This window comes from Protopterus annectens, chromosome 7.part0, assembly GCF_019279795.1.
Source record: "Protopterus annectens isolate FY-2018-M chromosome 7.part0, PAN1.0, whole genome shotgun sequence".
NCBI lineage: Eukaryota > Metazoa > Chordata > Ceratodontiformes > Protopteridae > Protopterus > Protopterus annectens.
Genome location: NC_056739.1, coordinates 157,634,723 through 157,655,284, shown reverse-complemented (window position 1 = coordinate 157,655,284; position 20,562 = coordinate 157,634,723). Strand labels below are relative to the sequence as shown.

The 20,562-nt window shown below is 40.3% G+C and overlaps 1 protein-coding gene across 2 annotated transcripts in view; it reads right to left on the bottom strand.

Annotated features, from left to right (window-relative positions):
- KIF21B (kinesin family member 21B) overlaps positions 1-20,562 on the bottom strand; it is a 1,412,490-nt gene that overhangs the window by 50,508 nt on the left and 1,341,420 nt on the right. For both annotated transcript variants that reach the window (XM_044076606.1, XM_044076607.1), the window contains one exon: positions 823-993. In XM_044076606.1, coding sequence (XP_043932541.1) covers positions 823-993 — 171 coding nt within the window. The remainder of the gene's footprint in view (positions 1-822; positions 994-20,562) is intronic.

Genomic DNA, 20,562 nt, shown 5'->3' with positions numbered 1-20,562 from the left:
TCCAGTGTTTTCTCTATTGTGCTCTGCTTTCCTTCAAGCATAGCACGTTCTCCTTGCTTTCCGCCATGAAGACTGAAGTATTCATTCAGTACCTTTGCTTTTCTTCAGTGTTTTTCCCCACCCATTTTTGCTCAGATTGGACAGTTACCCCCCCCCCTTTCCCTTGCTGCTCTGTACCTTTATAAAAGGTCCTATAAGGACCTTTTCTATCTTGCCCTGACCCTTTCTGCTAACCCCTTTCAATGTTTGCTTTTGGCGTCCTCAAAACCTGTGTGGCTTTTCTTCTAGCTTTCTTGTACTATGTCTCCTTCAACATAACACCCCCTCACTTTCCTCCACCTGTACGACCTAGAATTTACCCGAATTGCTAGCCTCACACTCCTGTGTATCAACTTAGTCCTGTTCTTATTTTAGCCACCACTTCAAACCTTTGTCCACAGCAGTGGATACTCCAACTCAGACCCATTCAAAATGTTATTTACTGGCATTTGATTACCAGGAAAGTATGAGTGGGTAGAAGCCCATTTTCAGTGGAGGCCTGGGGAAAATTTGCCAAATTATTACAAAACATTTTAAGAACAATAATTTCACAATCTTCAAAAATAAAACAAAACAAACAATAGCTTTTTTTATTCCCTTCATTTGCTTCTACTTTCCTTCCTCATCCTCACCTGCCCTCAAGCACACCATAATCCAGTCTTGTAAAAGTAAAAAAAAAAATAATGCAGCTGGGCTGCAAATTAAATGGTAGACAAGTGCAGACCCACAACTTTGCACCTTTTCCAAAGCAAGTTAAACATACTTAAGCATTAGACTGCATACCTGGATAAGTTCATTCTCCTCCAGGTCCCACTTCTTTATGCCGTTGTCCCTGGAGCCACTGAACAGTACGTCACCCTGGATGGCCAAGCACTCAATGCCATCATAGTGAGGAGGCTCAAAGTTATGACTGGGGCCAATATTGCCAAATGTACTTTCCGTGATGTCAAACTTCTGTAACGGAAAAAGGGTAACAAACACCAATCAGAAAGAGGTGGTAACAGTCCCTTGGCTTTCCTCAGAGGATGTCTGCTCAAACGGTTAAAACAAAGAATCCTGACAGGCTGTGGAGCTCAACAGCAATACAAATGGATGACAATACTTATCCACATGGAATGCAGCAGCCTCTTCGCATTATCGAAGACAGCAGACTACTATCTACTATAATATTCATTCTCCAAAACTGACACACAACCTGAAGAAAATGATGCACTAAAATATTTGCAATTTTAATCAAAGTTGCATTGTGTCTAAGCAAAAAAAAAGTTTATTTTCTAAATATATTACACTTGTTAATGAGGTTGGTGGGCTGTTCCATGGACTCTTTTCGGCCACAGCTCGGCCAGGCAGCCAAAGATGAACATAGTTCTAATAAAGATGTAAAACAGCAACTCAGAAGCATTATTACAGTAAAACAAAATAAACAAGACTATGGATAAAATATATTTACAAAAAAGATAAGAAAATTAGAACCTACAATATGTGAATGAAAAAAAGTTTTCCAGTCTATTGCTAAATTTGCATGTAAAAAACAGTTTACAGTTCTACATTAGGCAGTTTTTCTGACTGCAAGCCATCTTGAGGATTAGCCCCATTTCTAAAGCACTTACATTTATTTTCTTTCACAAGGTGTAAATTACTACTGACTCGGTGTGCAGTAAAAAGAGAGAGGAGGGTAAAGGGTGACGCCTAGGTATTTTTGCTTGTTGGCCCATACAAGGTGTTTTCCTGAAATGTCTGATAACAGGATGCAGGATATAGTCTTGAGCTCAGGATTTGGTCCTGAATTGCTCATAGTTGCAAAGAAAATACAGTCTTGACCTCATTATTTGGTTCGGTGCTTCAAACTGCTGACATGAATTCCTGATAAATAGCAAACACCTCCAGTGCAAAGGAATCTTAGCTTTCAAAGAGTAGGCTTTCCTGAATACAGAAATGAACACGGGTTACAATACGATATACAATTCTCATTTTGGCCTCGAAATTCTCTGTAATACATGGAAATGGAAAATGTGTACACTGTCCAATCAAGAAGAAAAATTCAAAATAACTTTTGATGCTCTGTAATTTTCAGCATTTGCAACATTAAAAGCATTTCTGCAGTTGACCTCACAATTTTTTGCACTTAGAGGCTCAGCTTTGATCACTACACTAATTCTGCCCATTACAAATGACACTGCACATCTGAAGGTTGTGCGTCAGGGCTGGCAACTCGGCACAAAAATCTACTGTCAATCATTAGTGGACATAGGTTCCGCTGTGGCGACCCCTAACCGGGAAAAGCCGAAAGACACAACAACAACAACTGAAGAAAGGTTGACAGCTATGGTTGTGCCATTACAGTTCTTTTGTGAATCTGTTTCCTCAGAAATATTTTTGTCCCCTATGGTGCAGATCACTGGCTGGCACTGGTGTCCTTCCTCAATCTCAAGATGCCAAAGGTCACTCTTGACCAAATCACAAACCCTCCTGCTTCTTGAGATGACAGTGAAGTACCCCTTTGAGGCATCATACTCATGGCCACGGGGAGTTTTCATTTACATGCCCTACCCACTTCTACACCTCAATGACTGATGGCCAATCACAAAGTCTTTAAGGCTGAGAAAGTTCAGCTGTGTAAGTAAACTTACCATAACAGCAGATGTTCAGGTAGATCACTGCTGCAGCAACCCAAGCTATATGGGTTATATTCTGCCAAGATCAGCCCAACAGCCAGCTTCTGTGTGCCCTATCACTGTAGAGCTCAGAGTGGTATAAAAGCCACTCTGATGTCATAAAGGGATAAAGCCCTAACTACAGCCCAGCCAACTATGGTTCGATTAGCATCTCGGTCAACTGACTGCGGCAGGGAGGGATGGGCACACCCTTCCTGAGAGAAGGATGCTCTCTGGTAATGCTCCTTGGTGATGCTCCTTAAACTGAGTCATGGTCCAAACAGGAGAGTTAGCATTGGGTGCAAACAGTAAGTTCGAGGAGATCTAAAATAAAAAAAAACCCTCACCGGACTGAAACACAGGTGACCAGGATCCCATGTCCTTAAGATCCACTATCTGCCCCAGCAGCACCACAGCAAGTCCAGGCTGGAATGCGGATGCTGGTAAACCCAGTGTGGCTGTTAGGCCAGGCCACTAACAATGAGGCCAAGGGGGACCAATAACCCAATAAAAAGTTGTGCAAGGACAGAGCCAGGGAGGAAAATGTCAGAGCCACAGACAACGGAAGGCTACAGCCCTGACAACCACGTATTGTGCTGGTCTGGTGGGGGTAAATTTGATTCTGGTAGACCCAGTGTGGATGTGGGTCTGGGCCAGTAAAAATGAGTTCCAAAAAGACCAAGGAAAAAAAAAGTGGTACAAGGCAATGGTTATGGTCAAAACCTAAGAGATTCCTTGCCTCAGACCAAGGAAGACTACTGCTCCGACAGCCAGGTACGTGCTAGGAACAGAAGGGAATGAGGAAAACCCCTGGTAGACAAAAGCAACAAAAAGGAGAAGGGTGTTTGTACTGCAACAGTGATCTGTTCAAGCATCTACTGTTATAGTAAATTTGCTTGCACAACTGGACTATGTTAATCATTAGCTCACTGTTGCAGTAGCCTAAGCTATATGCGAGAAATATCAGAGCTTAGAAAAAAAGGAGCGAGAGAGACAGATCAGTGTGCACTGCCCTAGAGAAAGACCCCATGTTGTAGTACTTTGTCAATGTGTGCACATATGAGCAAGCTGCTGCCCTCTACAAGATTTTAGAGTTCAGCTCTTTCAAAACAGGCAGAGAAGAAGCTAGAGCTAGAAGCTAGAGAATGGACCCTGACTTTGCCTCAAACTGTCTTGCTATGGTAAGGAGAAAAACATAATTGCCTGAGACAACCATGTCGAAATTGTCTGTTTTGACACAGACTGTCCTTTTCTCGTCCTCATGGGAAATAAACTGCTGATTAGAATTCCAGAAGGATTTTGTTCTGTCCATGTAATATTTGAGATACCCACAGACGTATAGATTGTAAACAAGGTCTTTGCCCTTATTTCTGTTTTTTGAAAGAAAACGGGGAGATGAATAGCCTGGCTCAATGTAAACTCAAACTACTTTAGGCATAAAAGAGGGAATGACTTTCAAAGTTACCCCATCTTTTTTGGAAGATGGGATAGGATTGAATCACCATAAGAGACTAACTCATACTTGTTACTCTGATTTCTGCAAGAAAAGTAATACTGGTTTCCAAGATAAGAACTTTAATCATCCTTGTGAGCAAGTTCAAAAGGAAAATGTGCAATTTTATCCAGTACAAAATTGAGATCCCGAGGAAAAGCCATCTGTCTTCTAGGTGGACAGATGTGTAGTATCCCTTTCAAGCACAGTTTAATTTCAGGCAGACTAGAAAGGGGGATCCATGGACTGACCAGCAGAAATAGTTCTGAGGGGAATCTTAGCAGAAGAGTAAGAAAGGGAAGAAGATTATACCTCATACCAGTAAATACAGAACCAAAGGTTCTTGGTTCATGCTTTGGCATCAACTAGAAAATCTTTTCCACTTATCCATAAATGATTTTCTAGGACCTAGTTTCTCAGCCTCATTTAATACCTGCTGCAGGTCCTCAAAGAAAAGGTGCCTAAAAGTAATTAGAACTCTATCATCCAGGCAATAAGTTGAAGGTTGAGGTCAGACCCCCACCCCTCCAGTTTTGTGCTAAGAAGCTTGTACTAACTGCCCTTCACCATTTTCAGAAGGGAGAGCCACTGTGGCCTGGGCCAAAAGAAAGCCACATGTTTCTTCTCTGGAAAGTCCTTTAGAATCTTTATGAATAAATATGATTAACAGAGAAAAGGGTATAAAAGCACATGGAAGCAATCCTGTCCATGGGAATGAAAAGGTATCTGTCTTCCAAACCTTTGTGTGACGAGTCTTGGAGCGGAATTTCATTAAATGGACTTTGTTAACTCCAGTGCCCTGGACCAGCTGGTTGACACACCCACAAGGGGCTCAAACATTCTGGTGATTACCAAGATGGGATACCGCTGCACCACCCCCAGTGTGTGGCCATCCCCGTTGAGACCTGACAACAAATCAGTCTAGCTAGAACTAACTATAACACAAGACCCCCTTAGCAACAACTAGACTAAAGGCCACTTCCAACCTCTTACATGACGGCATAAATAGCTTCATAGCCCCTCCCCCCATTGATGGAACAGACACCTATGTTGAATTATACACCAATACTTTATACAAGCACCTGCACAATTCTATTGACTCTGCCTCACCTGATAGAACCAAAGCAAGACCTCCAAGGAAAAAAAAAACTTGGCTGGAGGACAACTGCCATTAATAGGCTATATAACAGGAGAAAGAAATTGCTGTCTAAGAGTATGAATGAATGGTCTCAAAACTGGAAACACTCCATACTCAACTTAAACAAGCAAATAAGACTCCTAGTGAAGTCCTCCAAAGCTAACTATAAATCCAAATTAGCTTCCCTAGCTAAGGATAACCACAAGGCATTCTTTAGTTACATCTGTAACGTCAAAAGTAAGGCCCATATTTGCACTGAACTCATAGTTAATGGTACTACATATATAGAACCTGTAGCTATAGCAAATCTGCTGGCTGACAGGTACAGTGAAAACTTCACTCCCCTGTACTCACCACATATACCCCAAAGCATTCCAAACACTTGTCCACAACGTAGTATCTCCAAGCAGCAGGTCTTAAATGACCTCCCCAAGGCCAAAAACACAGCTTCTATGGGACCAGACAACATTCCGGGCTGTGATCTACATGGGTTAAAACAGGAATCAGCATCACCAGTGAGCATGCTTTTCAAATATGGTCTAAGCACTGGCTTCATCCCAGCAGAATGGAAAATGGCTACCGTCATGCCTTTGCACAAAGGGGGGTGCATCCACAGTCCCTGGGAAGTATAGACCCATTAGCCTGATCAGAACCCAGGAAGTATAGACCCATTAGCCTGATCAGAACCCGGGAAGTATAGACCCATTAGCCTGATCATCCTTATCTGCAAAGCCATGGAATGAATCATCATGGACTTCATCAACAAAGATAAGAAATCTCCAAATGCTTAACCCCACCCAGGTTGGCTTTGTCAAGGGGAGATCATGTCTGTTAAACTTGGTGGACTTCTTCGAGACACCCACCAAAGCCCTAGATGAGGGCAAATATGTGCATACGGCCTACCTAGACTTAACCAAGGCCTTTGACACAATTCCCCACTAAGGCACCATTGATAAACTCACTCAGCTGGGTATCAACCCATATACTGTCAGGTGGGTTGCAAATTGACTCACTGATAGAACTTGTGCACTGAAAATAGGGACTCTACCTCCTCCAGCAGACCTGTAACTAGTGGTGTTCCACAGGGGTTGTTTCTGGGACCCCTACTGTTCAGAATCTACTTCTCGGAAGTTTGTCTTTTCGGCTTTTCCCAGTTAGGGGTCGCCACAGCGGAACTCCGGACCGCTAATTATTGGCAGTCGATTTTTATGGTGCCGAGTTGCCAGCCAGATGCCCAACCTAGAGTGAAGGCATGCCCATTCACGCATGTCTTTCGCTGGCCACTCGACCGCGGGGAGGTCATGCAGATGCCACACAGAAGGCACTCAAGCCGAGAATCGAGCAGGAGAACCTCTTGCTTTGAGGCAACAATGCAACCGCTGTACCACCGCAGCTTATATGAATCTACTTCCCGGAAGTACAGGCTAAAATTAAAGGACTGTGGCTGACCAAGTTTTCTGATGACTGCAAACTGGGAGCAATCATCGAAACCCCTAGCGAGGTCAACATCCTGCAAGAAGGTCTTACGCAGACTAATGACTGGTGCCAAACTCATTGTCTTAAACTTAATGCAAAATGCATTATCCCCTTTGGCAAAGGTGATGTTTCTCTGAACAACCCTATCAATAGCAATGCCATAAGCATACAGTCAGTGGTGAGATCTGGGTACACAGGTTGACAGCAACCTTAACTTTTGACCACCATGTCTCCACAGTGGTAAGAAGGGCATTTTATATTGCTCATCTCATGAGTAAGGGTGTTGCCTCCAGAAAAAAAAGAGGTCATAACCCCCCAGTACTCTTCCTGCATCAGGCCAATAACAGAGTACAATGCTATCTTTGGTATGTTCCTTTCCAAATATCTTCAGCAATTAGAGAGACCACAAAGTCTCCTTACAAAGAAAATTAGGGGTCTTCAAGTTCTGTCTTATGCGGACAAACTGAAATCATTGTTATTTTACTCTGTGTCATACAGACTGCTCAGAGGTGACCTGTGCCTTGCATATAGAGCAATCTCTGACCCAGCATTAATGGAAATACTGCACATTCGCAAGTCAAATGGCATAAGGGTCACTTGCTCAAAGGACTTTAACCTGGTACATGACATCAGCAGAATTTGCTAGAGAGACAGATTTGTCTCACAGAGGCTACCCCACCTTTGGAACAAGATTCTTATTCATGTTAAAGCCCCTCGCTGGCTCTATTTAAGCATAATTTGGATGACTGGATGGGTAACCGGAAATTCACCCCAGGGTTCCACCTGTATCCCTCTTGGACTGGGGCAATAGGTGCTGATTTTAGTGTCTGCTTGAACCAGACACCCTCGGGAACACGGGTTGAACTTGGCTAGGCTTTTAAGGACCCTGGAGCCATTAGTCTAGTAACTGCCTATGATCCTATGAACTGTCTGCTGTGAATGGATCTATTCCTGAAGACCCCCATGTGCAGCTTCCATTCATGATGGTCTGTCCTGGTCCTGCTTAGCTTACCTGCTACAAATTTCTGCTCTGACAGAATGTAAGTAGCCTGTAAGGAAAGACTGTTGAGTTGCTAGATCCTAGGCTATCACAGCTAGTTGAAAGGGGGAGTTGTCAGCCCCCCTTGTTTATGTACAAACTCTCTGTAGTGTTGTCTGTAATTACTAGTAGAGGACCTGGAATACAAAGATGATTTGGGACCTGTCAGCATCTATTAGTGGCATCATTTCTTTGATATTCATGTGCTTCAGTCTGTCCTGATGGTTCTACAACCCCTGGATTTTCACCCCTTTGAATATAGTTCCCCAGGCAAAGTCTGAGGCACCTGCAGTTACCAAATGTGTAGGGACTGGTGTGGAAAAGGCAGGCCTCACACCAGAGGGTCTCCCTTTTGTCAAAAACCCAGATCCGGGATCTGAAAGGATAAGGGGTGCAGAGTCCACACTAATCTGAGAAACCTTTTTTTTTCCTCCTGTGAGGTTGGGCTAAATGAATCACAAGAGTTGCAGAGGCCATGAAGTCTGTAATTCCGGCAAATAGACTCTGGTTGAAAAATGACAAAATGTTCTTTGTAAAATTTCACTTTGTCATGAGGAAGAAAAAACATCATGATAGACTTTTTCAAGAGAACTCCCACAAATACTATCCTGTGAGACAGGATGAGAGATTATTTTTCTAGGTTCACTTAAAATCTTAGATTGAGAAAAAAAATCTTTTACCCAAGAAAGGGAATCTTCATATTTTGTGAAAGAATCTGCAAAAATAAGGCAGTCACCTAAATATGGAAAAAATGTGAATTCCCTGTAACCTGCAAAGGGCAATTACAGGAACCAGGTACTTTGTAAATATTGTTGGAGCTGTGTGCAGTCTAAAGAGTAAAGCAAAAATCAAACATGTAAACCAGACAAAAATTCTTAAGAAGCTTCTGAAATCTTTGAGAACTGAAATTTGATAATCATCTTTTAAATCCAGAGTTACCAGAAGCAGAATGAGAGGCAGCAGAGACTGCAGGGAGGCATTTTGAATTTTGCATTCTTGATGTAATGATTAAGAAAAGAAATGTCTAGGGTTGATCATAGAGTTCTTTATTTCTGGCACCAGAAAAATTCTTGAATAAAAATATTTCCTTATTTGATCTGGGGGAAGATGTTCTGTAACTCCGAGGCAGCATTTGATCTAGGATAGGAAAGTCTGACTTGGAGTTAGAGGAAACCCTTGGAAAGGAGGACGGGAATCTTCATTGCCAGTTGTAGCCTTTCTAAATGATTGGCAGGACCAAAGTGTTTGAAGTTATTTTGTGACACAGAAGGTAGTGAAGACCCAAACTTCTGGAGAGCTGTACAGGACTGCCAGGGTGGGGAAGGAAGAAATCAAGATGGGGCCTATTGTCAATCTGCTTTTTAGCTTGCCCTTTGTTTTGGGACAATCATCCCGACTGAGCTTCCCTGGCATTTTTTACGAAAGTCTGTTTGCCCGTGTTTTGCTAGAATTGCTTATTTTTGCTTCTTATAAAAAGGAACCTGAATTTGAAGGAATGTTACTACCATTTAGGTACGGGGTGTTGGAAAATCAGGGTAAATACTTACATGACCTTTCTCCTATCATTAAAGCTTCTGAAGACCTCAGCAGAAGCACAGTCAAAAAACTCTTTACTCATGGGAACATTCAGGAACTCGGCTTTCACATCCTACAGGTTCATGGGTAAGTTATTTGGCTAACTGCTCTTGCTGGCCCATTTTAAGCCTAACCAAACCCCCCACCAGTTTATTTTAAAAACACTTTTATTGAATCATCACTTGTGACACAAGCAACCTTATATTTATATAAACGTAATCAAACCATGTTAACACGTTCATATTTACAAACATTATAATTCTCATCTATTGTTACAGCATATAAGCTAAGCAACGTTACATAAATTATTTTCCTGCCTTCTGTTAAATGTTATTCCTCCTCCAAAACATTTTCTGCATATATTGTTCCCACAATTCCCATATTTTTCTGTGTAATTTACCATTCCCCTTTCCTAAAGATCTGACTTCCTCTTCCGTTATCACGGTTAAAATACTCGCTACTTCAAGTACGGTTGGTTTAAATTTTGATTTTCATTTTCTAGTAATTGCTTTTTTGGCAGCCACCAGAATTACCAAGGCCATCTATGTGTAGGCAATGCTAATCCTGTATACAGCTAAAAAAATAATTTCCTTAGTTACACTCATTCGCTGTGGCGGTGGTGCTGCGGTAGCATTGTCGCCTCACAGTAAGACGTTGTCCCGTTCGATTCTCAGCTAGAGCGTCTTCTGTGTGGAGACATGCGTGAATGGGCGTACCTTCGTTGAAGGTTGTGCGTCAGGGCCGGCAACTTGGCACGTAAAAATCTACTGCCAATCATTAGTGGACAGGAGTTCCGCTGTGGCGACCCCTAACCGGGAAAAGCCGAAAGACACAACAACACTCATTTGCTCACCCGGTATTCCTGACAGAATACTTTGCAAGGAATTTTTTATTAAAGTCTGCCAACTTATTACTGTCCGAAAACATATGTTCCTAATTAATTCTTTCTTCCACATCACACCTCAGGAGTTTGCTTGTGTTATAAAAGTCATCTGTGCAAACACTTTCAGGCGAAAATCCTGATGATCTAGATTTTGTTGCATATTTGGGAGCCAAACACATGTCCTTCCATTATTTATTTGTGAACTGCACATCTAATTTCTCTTCCGAATCTTTTCCAACCTCTCCTGATTCATTCCTACAATTATTGTGCAATATGCCCTACTAATTAACTCTAACAGCTATTTCTGTTCTACATTCAGTTAAAAACTCAACCTGTGCAAGTCTTTCATTTAGGATTACCCTATCTCTTTCTCCTTGTCTATACTCTGATACCAATCCCTGATAGGAAAGGCAGTCACTATCCTGTAATCCAAATGTATTCTTGGTCTCTTCCCATTCTATTACCTTTTCTTCTCTAATTATTTGTTCTCAATACCGTGGCTCCTTTGCCAGCTTCCTGCAGTAAATACCAGCCCCCCTTGTCTATTCTCTGTACTCCTGACTGCAGTAAATACCAGCCCCCTTGTCTATTCTCTGTACTCCTGAGTGCAGTAAATACCAGCCCCCTTGTCTATTCTCTGTACTCCTGACTGCAGTAAATACCAGCCCCCTTGTCTATTCTCTGTACTCTTGACTGCAGTAAATACCAGCCCCCTTGTCTATTCTCTGTACTCCTGACTGCAGTAAATACCAGCCCACTTGTGTATTCTCTGTACTCCTGACTGCAGTAAATACCAGCCCACTTGTGTATTCTCTGTACTCCTGACTGCAGTAAATACCAGCCCCCTTGTCTATTCTCTGTACTCCTGACTGCAGTAAATACCAGCCCCCTTGTCTATTCTCTGTACTCCTGACTGCAGTAAATACCAGCCCACTTGTGTATTCTCTGTACTCCTGACTGCAGTAAATACCAGCCCCCTTGTCTATTCTCTGTACTCCTGACTGCAGTAAATACCAGCCCACTTGTGTATTCTCTGTACTCCTGACTGCAGTAAATACCAGCCCACTTGTGTATTCTCTGTACTCCTGACTGCAGTAAATACCAGCCCCCTTGACTGCAGTAAATACCAGCCCCCTTGGCTATTCTCTGTACTGCTGACTGCAGTAAATACCAGCCCCCTTGTCTATTCTCTGTACTCCTGACTGCAGTAAATACCAGCCCCCTTGTCTATTCTCTGTACTCCTGACTGCAGTAAATACCAGCCCCCTTGTCTATTCTCTGTACTCCTGACTGCAGTAAATACCAGCCCACTTGTGTATTCTCTGTACTCCTGACTGCAGTAAATACCAACCCCCTTGTCTATTCTCTGTACTGCTGACTGCAGTAAATACCAGCCCCCTTGTCTATTCTCTGTACTCCTGACTGCAGTAAATACCAGCCCCCTTGTCTATTCTCTGTACTCCTGACTGCAGTAAATACCAGCCTCCTTGTCTATTCTCTGCACTGCTGAGTGCAGTAAATACCAGCCCCCTTGTCTATTCTCTGTACTCCTGACTGCAGTAAATACCAGCCCCCTTGTCTATTCTCTGTACGCCTGACTGCAGGCATCACTATCGGCAGAATCTCTTCTCCATTCCCATGTAGGTTCATAGGTTGGTACTGGGCTATCTGCCCGAAGGCATATATTAGCCCAGCCACGTTGTGCAGTATTCACCGCCCCTTTAGTAGTTCCCTAGACCCTTGTACTAGCAGCTAGTACCCTTGGCCCCCATCTAGTAGTGCTGTTGGTGTGATCCCCGGTGTGAACTTTCTGTTACCCATCCACTCTTCAAGGTTCCTCTTGAAGAGTGATAGTGAGGGTCTCTGTCTTATGTAGATCGGGACCCTGTTCCATAGTAAGGGAAGTCTCTGCGAAGGGAATCTATCCCTCCAGCATGTTTTATTCATTGTTGTGTTGAGGTTTATATCCCTAGAGCATGTAGCTTGAGTAGATTTGGTTTTGCTAAGATAGAGCATGTTTAACAATTCTAGGTTGGACATGGCTCTGCACGTTAGACAGAGATCGCCTCTGAGAAAGCAGTACGCAACAGAGAACAGTCTTGGCTTTTTCAATCGTGCTGCATAGGGCAACTGTCTGAGGCCAGTAATCCTCTTGGTTAGGTACCTCTGTGGTCTCTCCAGCTGCTGGAGATGTCTGGCCAGGTACATTCCAATTGGTGCAATGTACTCAATAATGGGTCTGATGAGGGAAGAGTAGAGGGACACCATTACATCCTTAGATCTTGATGTGAACCCTTTCGTGATCAGATGGGTCACACAGAAGGATTTTCTAACCACTATGGCAACATGGTTATCAAAGGAAAGCTGCCTACTTGGGTCCCTAGATCCCATATTTCTTCTTCAGATTTCAGAGGATTACCTCCTATGTTGTAGTTTGCGGGTACTCCGTTTTTTCCAAAGTTGATTACTACGCATTTTTTTTGCATTTAGCTTGAGACCATGGCTTTGACACCATGCATCAGTCTCATTTAGGCCCTTCTGGAGGATCTCCATGTCGGCCAGAGACTCTATTATAGCACCCAGTTTGCAGTCGTCCGCAAACTTAGTCAGCCACAGCCCTTCCGTGCTTGCCTGTACTTCTGAGAAGTATATGACAAACAGGAGGGGCCCCTGTAGTATACATTCTGCTATTTTATGAATATAATATTCTATATGACTTATTCTCTGAAAGATCTGCATTCAAAATCCCATTCTTTCTTTACTTTTCAATCATCATCCCTTTCCACTCTGAATTGCAGCTTTCTGCTTGTGTTAAGTAGAACAGCCTTAACTGTGTAGCTCTAAAATACCCCTTCAAATCAGGTAATCCTAAACCACCTTGTTCTGATGGAAGACCAACTTATCCCACTCTGGCCATCTTCCTCTCAAAAACTTTCAACTCTCTTATTATCCACAACTTCTTCTCTGGATGATAAAATATGCCAGGCCTGTATAGAAAACTAAAGGGACTAAAAACATTTTTATTGCTTGCATACTTGCTATCCATATACATAGGCAAGAGGTTCCAGTTTCTTAGTTTTTTGTATTATCTTTTGTTTAGTCTCTTCCCACATGTTAAAAGAATAATTTTAAAAAAAATATTCCTAAATACTTCAATTTATCATGTTTGCACAAATATGAGTATTGCTCTACGAATTCATATGTGGGTACATAGTTTCTAGCTTTTGTTTTATCTTCATTAATATTATATCACAAAAAGCACAGAACTGTCTTAGAATGTTCTACTACACTGAGATGTCTACTGAAAATCTGTTCTACGCAGAACCAAATGGAGCCATTGCAACAATTTAAGTGCATTTGTTCTTTATTTTACTTAGAACATCATCAGAAATGCATTTTAAATTATTCTTAAATTAAAAATAATGCCAACATATGATGTTCTTTTAACCAGAACTCTCTTAGAATATTCCACAACACTGAGATGCCTTTTTCTAGTTCCATCAGGTACAAAAAAATCATATGGAAATAAAAAAAAAAAAACCTTTTTTGAGCACCCTACTAATTATATCTTTGAATTTCTGAGTCCCTTATTTTCTTTGCTAATGGTTTTAAATGTAACACAAATAACAAAGGTGAAAGAGCACACCCCTACCTGGTTCCTCTGTTCAGACAACTTATCAGAGATGATCCCTCCCACTTTGATTTTAATTAATTATTGCATCAGGGATTGCAAATGTTACCATTGCCCTACTCAAATTCCCCAGCTTCCCCTGGCAAATGTTTTCTCTACATCAAGACCTACCAACAGTGGTATTTCCTTACATTCTGTTTCCACAATCATCATTGTTCTACTAATGTCAAATGTTTGCCCCGCTCAACCTCCACAAAACCACACCGATTCATACCTATCATTTTTAGCATCACCTTTGTCATTCTTTTAGCCATTACAGACAAACACTTTATAATCATGGTTTAAAACTGAAATGAGCTTATATGAAACCGTTTCTGATGGGTTTTTACTGTCTTTAGATATTACAGCCACCACAGCTTTCCAGGATGCTGGTGCCCCCCCCCCTCCTTTTAAAATACTGTTAAATCCTTCCAGATCTTTATCAATTTCTTCCCTCCTCGCTTCCAAAGTTCCACCAGAATGCTATCTATTCCTGGAGACCTTCCTGTAGATTGGATATATGTTAACATTTTTGTCTCATCTCCAGCTATTATGAAGAGGGTGGCCTAATGGTTAAGGTGTTTGCCTTACAAACACAAGGTGCAGGGTTTGAGTCTCACAAGGGATAATTGGCTAGGCTTAAAATGGCCCGCAAGGGCAGATAGCCTAGTACTAACCAATGAAACCTCACCTACATCTAACCTTGGCTTATTAATATTTCCATTTGTGCTTTTTCTTGATTTCACAGATCTCTGTTTTATACAATTTTTCATAAAAGTTCAGAAATATCTTTAATACCTCTACAGTATTTCTGGTTTTATCATTATGCCAAAAGTTTCCGTGCTTTGGAGTTATCAAAAAATAGTTGCTAAACATCAGTTTTTATAAACTCATGCATATTATCTAGGTGGCTCCCTCATTTTTTATTTATCTCCTCTTGTTCTGTGAGATTCTCTATTTTGTACATCTGTCAGCCCCTCTGCATTATTCTTATTAATCTCGAACTAGATCTTTTTCTTTTATTTCTGCCATATTTTTACACTCCACTTTCATTTTATTCCACTCAATAGCTGTAACTTCTGGAGTACTTATCTTCCCTAATAACTCCAAGATAATTTCCACTACCCACTCAAATTCCTCTCTTTTCAAGAGGTAGGTATCGAAGTGCCAGTGTCCATCATTACATCATTAACCTGCATTTTTATCTTGGTAATTACTGGCGCATTACCTGAAATACTTATTGGACATGTATCAGTGTTCTCAATTAAAAGCATAACTTCCTGTGAAATATAATTTTTTTTTGTCAAGTCTAGCTCAGTTATTGTACTTTGGGAATAATATGCAAATTCTCTCAGATTTTCTATTACTGAATTCATATCTTTTATACCAAATATTTTAATGAATTTCTTCAGAAATCTACCCTCCTTTGTTATATTTCCCTTCTAGGCTTGCCAGATACATCCTCACTGTTGCAAATCAAATTCCAGTCCCCATGCATGACTAATATTCCCTACAGAACGGTTAATTATTTCTCCCAAAAATCTTTTAAGCTCCATAATAGCAGTTTTAGGTGGAGTATAAGTAGATGCCAGTGTAATCCTCAATCCTTGCCAGTAACCCCTTACTAGTACAAACCTGCCATTATCTTTTTCCCCTTCTAGCATTATCAGAGCTCTTCCTAGCAATTAATACAAGTACTTCTCTTCTCCTTTGCCCTAGATATTCTGCAGAATATCCACCCTGAAGTCCTTTATCATATTCACATCATCAGTTCTTTCTTAACGAGTCTCCTGTAGCACTGCTATTTTCAAATCTGTATTTGTTAATATAATTATGTATGCTTTCCTTTATGGTTGTAACTATGAGACCATTCAGATTCCAAGATAATATGGAAAAGTGTTGCCAGAAGTGATTATTCCCCCCTGTTATATATATGGCAGCTTTTTTAAATGTCCATTTCCAGCTTTTGTGATACATGCACCCATTAATGTCTGTCAGGTTAATCGTTTATACAGTTTTTTTCTTAACATTGGAACCTATATTCTTTTACTTTTAATAAAAACCCTCAACAAAAAACACCCGCAGAATACCTGCAGAATTTGTTAACTTAATCTAAACACTCATAATTATTTACATCTTTAAATAATGTTTAACACTCCTAATAGGAACATTTGCACCAGACAGACAGCTGTAACACAGGCCCTAATTAACCTGAATTTGAGGTTATCCATTCTAAGGTGGACGTTACTTGCCTGTGCCTCTACTTGCACCAACTGACGTCTGTTCTTTTTCTGATCTTTATTCCCCCATGTGAAAATTACTTGCATACTTTCAGAAATCACTAACTTTTACCCTTTAATAAACCAATGATCCATCTTTTATTGCTCTATCATCAGCTTGCCTCCATGAAAAACGTAGGAGAAAAAAGAAAAATGTAGTCCTCTGTTGCAACCCAACAGACAAACATTTATTGCTAAAAGAAAATTTTCATTATATTCGGTGTTCATGTATTTACTTATTTCCACTTAAAATTTATTAGATTAAGCAAGTGTCTTACTCCAGAAATTCAGTCATTCAAAAGAGAAAACACAGTAAGTTCTACATATATTAAGACTTGTACACTTATCTCCATCCCCCACCTCAATAGCCCAAGATTGCACTCCAACTTAAACATGCTTTTGCCTTGCTTTCTTCTCTCTTTTTGCACTTTAATGGCTACAATTCTAATACCAAAAAGGAAGAGAGAGAATGGGAAGAAAAAATTGCATCTGTTTACTTAAACACTTCCACACCTTCTGACACCTGAAGAGTTCCTACCCGGCCAGCCTTTACATGAGCAGACATTCTTAGAATGCACTTTTTCCATCTAGCTATAAACAAATGTATATATCTAAACACAACGTTACAAAAAAGTTAAAATACAAAGTTACTCATCACACACTCCTCTCCTCAATGGTGATATTAATACATCAGTCAGACTTGACAGTAACTATATTTAACTAATTAGGTAAACATTTACTTATTACAATTATGCAAACAAGTATTAATCTCTGTAACCACAGTAGACAGACCTCAACTATCAGCATGACTTTTGTTCAGGCAGATGTGATCTTCATTTGGCTGATAGCTAGATTTGTAGATGGCATTCCATTTTTTAGATATTTGCATAATTAAATATTCAAACAGGCACAGTATTCATAGCAAACAAATAAATGTAAATATCTGTCATGCAGTGCTGGTTAAACACTGACTACCAGTACAAAGTTTTAGACACTGTTTATACTTTTAGTTGATACCATAGAGTCTCGTGTACTACCCGCTGACTGAATTTAATGTAATTATTAACATATGCCATATATAGTCATCATTTCCAGGAAAAATCTCATTTTTGTTACCACATAGCTCACTCATCTGAAGAGGCATTCATGACCTCTCTGGTGATGGGCATGTGAAATACTAAATCACAATCTGTCCAAGTGCAATACACCATAGATATTACCGATTAAAGTGGACTATCTGATGAATGGTGGCACGCAGACAACATGAAGTATGATGTCATCACCTTATGGTTTACATTACTAACATAACTGACATATACCATACACTCTAGTTCCAGGAAAAAACTCAATTTTTGTATTACTAAGTATCCCACTCATCTGAAGAGCCATTTCTGACTTCTCTGGTTGATTATGCGCAGCATCTTTCCCCCCCCTTTAATATATATAAACACATGCACACCCCTAATTGGTTTTCCATTAACATGTTTCTTTAGAACATGAATTCTGAAACACATATACCTGCCTGCCATTACATAACTGCAATTCTCAATTGCAAGTAAATCACACATTTTCTACTGGTCGCTTACAGACACTGCACATATAAGACACATACATCTACTTACACACAACTCTATAGTCTTAGAGCACCTGCATTCTAACCAGTAATGGTAGACAAAGGATGAAATCAGGGGCTGCTACTGCCCTTGTGCACTTCTTTAGTGACTATAATTCTTATCAATGTGCTAGAATGAAGTGTATAAAGAACACTTCAAAATATGAGGCAGATATCCAGGACATTCTGCAAAATCAGTTACAGTATCTATGCCTCCTCCACAAACATGCGCACACACCGTCAATTACAGTCCCGTGTGAAGAAATACATAACTGACAGAAAAAAATGTACATTACTGCTATCAGTGTACAGATCAAGTTCAACTACAACCATTCACCCCCCCCCCCAACCTGTTAGCTCAAGAATCAAGGAGAAAGCTAAAAAAATAATCATGAGACTAAACTTTCATACTTAGAAAGTTCCTAGAATAACAGGCTTTGTGTTGCCATGCTTCTACTGATGTCTACACGCACACACACACACACTTACACACGCACAAATTAATAACACAAAAATCATAAGGGTAAAACAGTGACAGCTGAGCGGCATGTCCTGTACTCATGAGAGACTAATTTTTTTTCAAGAATTGGTGTCAAAGCTAATTTCTCCCAAAAGCATAAAATATAAGCAAAAATAAAATGTGAAAAAAAATAATGGAGAAGCAAGCCCATAATCTACAACTGGGCAGATTTTAAAATTCAAGGTTTGCATTGCCTTGCATATGGGCTATGTAGCAGAATTTTTTTAATGCAATCCAGCAGACTGCTAACTGCAATCTTGTAAATAGTCATGTTTGTCTTTGTAGCCAATTGACTGTTAGAGCAGAGACATCAGATGCCCTCTCCATCTTGTGCCAGTTTTCAGTTCATCAGAGAGCTGCAAGAAAGTGAGGAATTTGTATACTTCATATAACTAGACAATGATGCATTTTATACTGAATTGAAGAGAAAAAACAGCACGGAACACATGAACCCATCAATCCAAGGATCAAGCCTTACATTGGTGTACAGCACTACTCCTATCGAACAATTCCATCTGATAAGCAGGTCGGGGAGAGAAAAGTGCTTTTACATACAAAATCTGAATGAAAAGTATACCTTTTTACTGAATTGTACTACAGAAACACACTTGCACTACTTATCAATTGCATTTGTAAGTTTTAATGATGTGAAGAAATAAAAAGAGCGCATGTTATGCTCTGCAGGAGTGATAGAGACACGTCTTATGAGCTGGTTCTGCAGGTGCCATTCCATGAACACTATACACGTGGACGAGTTAACTATCACATACAAGAAACTAAAGATATTTTACTATAAAACATGCAATTTATATTTTGAAAAGTTTCACAGAATAGAAAATGTTTTACTTTCAGTTACCTTTTCCTTCCTATTCCCATTCATTCCATCCAAATATTAATGACATGAAGCAAAACAAATGATTTTCAGTTCCTCACAAGTTTAACAAAGTCAATAAGAGTCCATGGTTTTCATATATTCTTATACAGCTGTATTTCACAAATGTGACTGATGCTTTGCAGTCTCACATTTATTCACTAACTTCCGTGTTGCTGGTCTTCTTCCTGTTCATCTGTCTTCCAACTTCAGATTCCAGTTCACTTTCACTGTATTCTCAATTCTTCTGGTCAACTCCTGTGCTCTTCTCTCTCTCAAGCCTTTTCCTTTGGAACAGTGGAAAATGTTTCACTGGCAAAGTCTCTCCATGTGCTTTATTATCTGAAGAATGAGAAGCAGATCCCCTCTGCTTGATGGCTTGTTTTTTGTTGGGCATATTTCTGCATTCCCCCTTAGCATGTAGTGCATCACAAAAATAACTTTGATCGGCCAGGAAAAAAATATTCTGAGGATAGCTAGATTCAGCAGCTTGAATCTCGCACTAGACTCTTGACATTCCTGATTACTGGAATACTTCTTATTCACTGTACACCAGACAGAAGATAATTATTTTCCACAAACACTCTACTGTCTCCAACTTAATACTTTACCCTTCTGCCATAGTTTTGTCTCTTCTGTTGGCAGGTTTGCATCATTACAAATAAAGGTCAGGGCTGCTTTCACTTGGCCAGATCTAAAGCATACACATGACGTGACCTTTCAATTAAACAGTTCCTGCTGTTAAATACCAGTCCAGTTGCTCATTTGTGCTTTCATGAATTAACACAGTCTGTTCCTTCTAGTTTCTCTGGCACAGCAGAAAATCTCAGATTTTTCCCTACATTCCGTCTTCTAATTCTACCATTTTTTGAAACATCTCTTCTTGAACAGAGTTATACTCAGCCACCTTTTCTCTCTTTCGACCTCTGATATTTGCAGTTTTATCAACTCATCTGAACATCTGTTTAAAGCTTCTTCCAGTTTTTCCTAGCCTTTTGTTATTTGAGTTGATATACAGCATTTCATTTATTTTCATCAGCTTTGAGCACATTTGACTTATTTTTCCTCCAGATTATTGGAAGCAATGTCTTGCACCAAAGCTGGAGCTTGAAAACAGTTTTTTGCTGAACGGGTACAGGATTATTTCCAGTCAGTGTTTGCTCTTCACCTTTTCTAGTTGATTTTCTTTCAGGCACTCTTAGTTTCTTCTTTGCAGGTATCCAGGCACTGTACTTAATAGCCAGTAAATGAATTTTACTCGCACTTAAAATATCATCAGCTATTATCTCTCAGTTTCTGTTTTCAAAATGGGAG